Below are 3287 nucleotides of genomic sequence, written 5' to 3'. Positions count from 1 at the left end.
CACACACACACACACAGTGTTTCTGTATTCTGTCTCACCCTGTGCTGTAGGATGGCCTCCAGTGCTCTGAACTCAAAGGGCAGAGAGTGTGCCTGTGATGCTAGCTGAGAGGCAAGGTCCAGTACCAACCATCGCTCTAATCCCAGACCACGAAAATCCAACACCAACAGGGACTGCGGGGTCACGATGGCTTTTAAAGACTGTGGAGAATCAGGAGAGGGGAAGTTAGCTGCTTTAGAAAACACTGAAACATGTACTGTGATCCTCGATACTGGATGCACATACTTATTTGTCAAAGATCGAAAAAAGACTTAGCAACTGATGCACAGTTTTTTATAAGTTATTCCATCAACATGACATTTCATACAGCCAGCTATGCAGACCTACATTTGAATGAGCGGAGGCCTAATAGTTGACTCTGACCTGTAAATATTTGCGAGCGAGAGGCCTGACCAATGAGAATCTCGTTGTGAAATTAAGCCAGCCGAAGTAGACCTGTTTTCTGAAGCCACAGTTCGATAGCAAAAACAGCTGCACCATTCAGGATCAGTGATTAGATTCTGCATCCACAAGCAGCATTCACGCCCAGCCAATATATAACTGCAGCTTGTCAGTGTGTCCCAGTGTGCAGGGGCAGACAGACGCAGCTGCACCACAGAGAGCTTTCAATACTTCAGGTAATGTACCGACACTGTTGTGTATCTGTTTTGGTTTATTTAGGGCAATATCAAGTACAGAACCAGAGAAACATGAAGCATGCCGTTAGATAAAACAAGCAACGTACAGGAATAGGCACAGTAGCAGGTATGTTAGGCTACTTGTTGCATCACATTTAAATTACAGTCCAGCCGAAGTTTTTTTATTTGTCTTTATTTTGTCTTTCTAACAAGTGTTTATATCAAATCTTAGTCAATTCCTAAATTAACAGTGTGGCCCATTGAACAGAGAAAACAAGTAGTAGAGTATTAAGAGTCACAGGAGACAAGTAAATTAGTTATCTTAGAAATTGCCATATTTATCATATACTGTTTTTTTCAACCTTTTTACTTATAGTGCATCCTTTATTTTATTAAAATTGAACATTGATGACTAAATATCCTCCTGTCAGGAACATAATCCCAAAGCTTCATTCTAACCGCAGGATGGCTGTGAAGCTGCTCTGTCTCTGCCTGCTGCTGGCCCTGTTGTGCCCCAGCCGGGCCAAAGAACAAACGTGTCTCACATCTGCCTCCAACTGCGACGAGTGCATCCAGTCTGGGCCCGAGTGTGCTTGGTGCACCGCCCCTCACTCTAACGTCCGCTGTCACACCCTGAAGGGGCTGCAGAGAGCAGGCTGTCGTAAACGTTATGCGTACAACCCTCAGGGCGGGGTGCAGGTCGTTAGGAATGACAGCATGTAAGTGAAATGCTTTACACCAGTGGTTCTCAAGCTTTTTGGTGTCAAGGACCTTCAAATAAATACACATCAGGCTGCAGACCTGTGTTTGATAAGTTGTTGTCTCAGGGATCCACGTCTGATAAGATTTATTCCATAACTGTCTATACTGTAGGTTGGCAGATTAACAGTGAAGAGTGTGAAACCTATGAACAGAACAGTCATTCTTATACATTCTCTCACTGGGGTAACTTTTAGTCAGTGATATAACAATGAACTTATACATTTTTGAATACCACATGCATCAAATTACCTTAAACTGATGACACTGGCGCTAGACTACAGTACCATTATTTGCTCAAGGCCACAAGGACTTCTAAGGTATTGATCTTCTTGCTGGTGACTACTGAACTTCTGCAGCAGTGAGCCAGTGAGTCCCGAGGCTGTGTTCCTCCAGCCCCAGGAGTTCTCCCTCCGTTTGAGGCCGGGAGTGAGCCAATCCTTCCCTCTCACCATCACCATGCCTACAGGCCAGCCTACCGCAGAGCTGACTATGGACACCAGCCCTGTGCCAGCGGGAGTCAACGTCACATTTAGTAGCTCTGTGAATGGAAACCTCCTGGTCGTACAGGTCAGCAAAATGAAGATGGATATGTTGTACAGGACATTAGGAAATACGAGTAATTATAACAAAAAACGGTCTTTTCTGAAGGTGAATGTTGAGGCTGCCCGGTGTCCCAGTGAAAGTGATGACTCAAGCCAGATGCAGAACAGGACTGGGCCCTGGTCTGTCTACATCACACCCAGAGGGTTTTCACAAAGTGTAAAGTTAGAGGTAACTCTGGAGTGTGAGTACAACTTCAGAACCATGCTACAGTCAATATAAGATTAATCCCCAAATTGAGATGATGATGAGATAAAATTAGTCTTATAACGACTAAGAGACTGAAATAGTCAGTATGCTGCTAATAAAAAAAGCACACATTTGTCATCCATGATGTGACAAATGAAGTAAAAGTCGTTTCCCCAGGTCAGTGTGACTGCACGAGAAACCGGGAGGAAAACAGCCTCGGCTGCAGCGGCCGTGGGGCTCTGGTGTGTGGCCAGTGTGAGTGCAATAAGCCTTACTTTGGACAACAGTGCCAGAGGGACACTGATTTATTCTCTTCATCAAACGAAGAGGCCTGCCGCTCAGGCCCCAAAGCCCCTGTGTGCAGCGGTAGGGGGAAGTGCGCGGAGGGCTTCTGTGAGTGCGAGAACCGAGTAAACCCAACAGAAAGGTACACCGGACAATTCTGCGAGTGCAGCAACTTTGACTGTCCACACCACAACGACAGGTACAATATGATGATTAGTAAGCACTTTCTGCTAAAGAAATATATACTGAATCCTTTTAATTCTACTTAATTACACAAAGACTAAAAGTTGTATTTGACAGAATATGTGGAGGTCACGGGAGGTGCGAGTGTGGAGACTGCCTCTGTGATGACGACTGGACCGGTGAAGACTGCAGCTGCTCCATGGAGACAGCTTCCTGTATGGCAAACAACAAGAAGCTGTGCAATGACAAAGGGATGTGTCAGTGCGGAAAATGTGTATGTGAGCCACCATACACAGGCCCGACCTGCGAGGACTGCCCTTTTTGTCAGAGCCCATGTCAGCAGCACGCGGAGTGTGTGGAGTGTCGGGCGTTCGGGACAGGAGCAAAGAAGGATAGGTGATTGCTTTTAATGCAAGCTGTTGGCATAATATGGACTAACTTGAAGAAAGATTTCTGATTAAAAGGCACAGGACGAGATGGTAATAGGACTTCTTCACTCAATTTTTATTTGAGGAATTATGAATACAAAATAGAATAATGAAGCAGAAACTAGTCCTAAGCAAATTCAAGATTTGTAAATCACTTCAGTTT

The 3287-nt window shown here is 45.0% G+C and overlaps 1 protein-coding gene across 1 annotated transcript in view; it reads right to left on the bottom strand.

Annotated features, from left to right (window-relative positions):
• The window catches only part of mrs2 (magnesium transporter MRS2), an 11892-nt gene that overhangs the window by 4955 nt on the left and 3650 nt on the right, over window positions 1-3287 (bottom strand). Inside the window, exon 5 of the mRNA XM_035672434.1 lies at window positions 39-200. Coding sequence (XP_035528327.1) covers window positions 39-200 — 162 coding nt within the window. The remainder of the gene's footprint in view (window positions 1-38; window positions 201-3287) is intronic.

The sequence above is a fragment of the Morone saxatilis genome, unplaced genomic scaffold, assembly GCF_004916995.1.
Source record: "Morone saxatilis isolate NCDOM2014 unplaced genomic scaffold, NCSU_SB_2.0 Contig24, whole genome shotgun sequence".
Classification (NCBI taxonomy): Eukaryota; Metazoa; Chordata; class Actinopteri; family Moronidae; genus Morone; species Morone saxatilis.
Note: the sequence above shows the minus strand (reverse complement) of the source record. Positions and strands in the feature narration are given on the sequence as shown.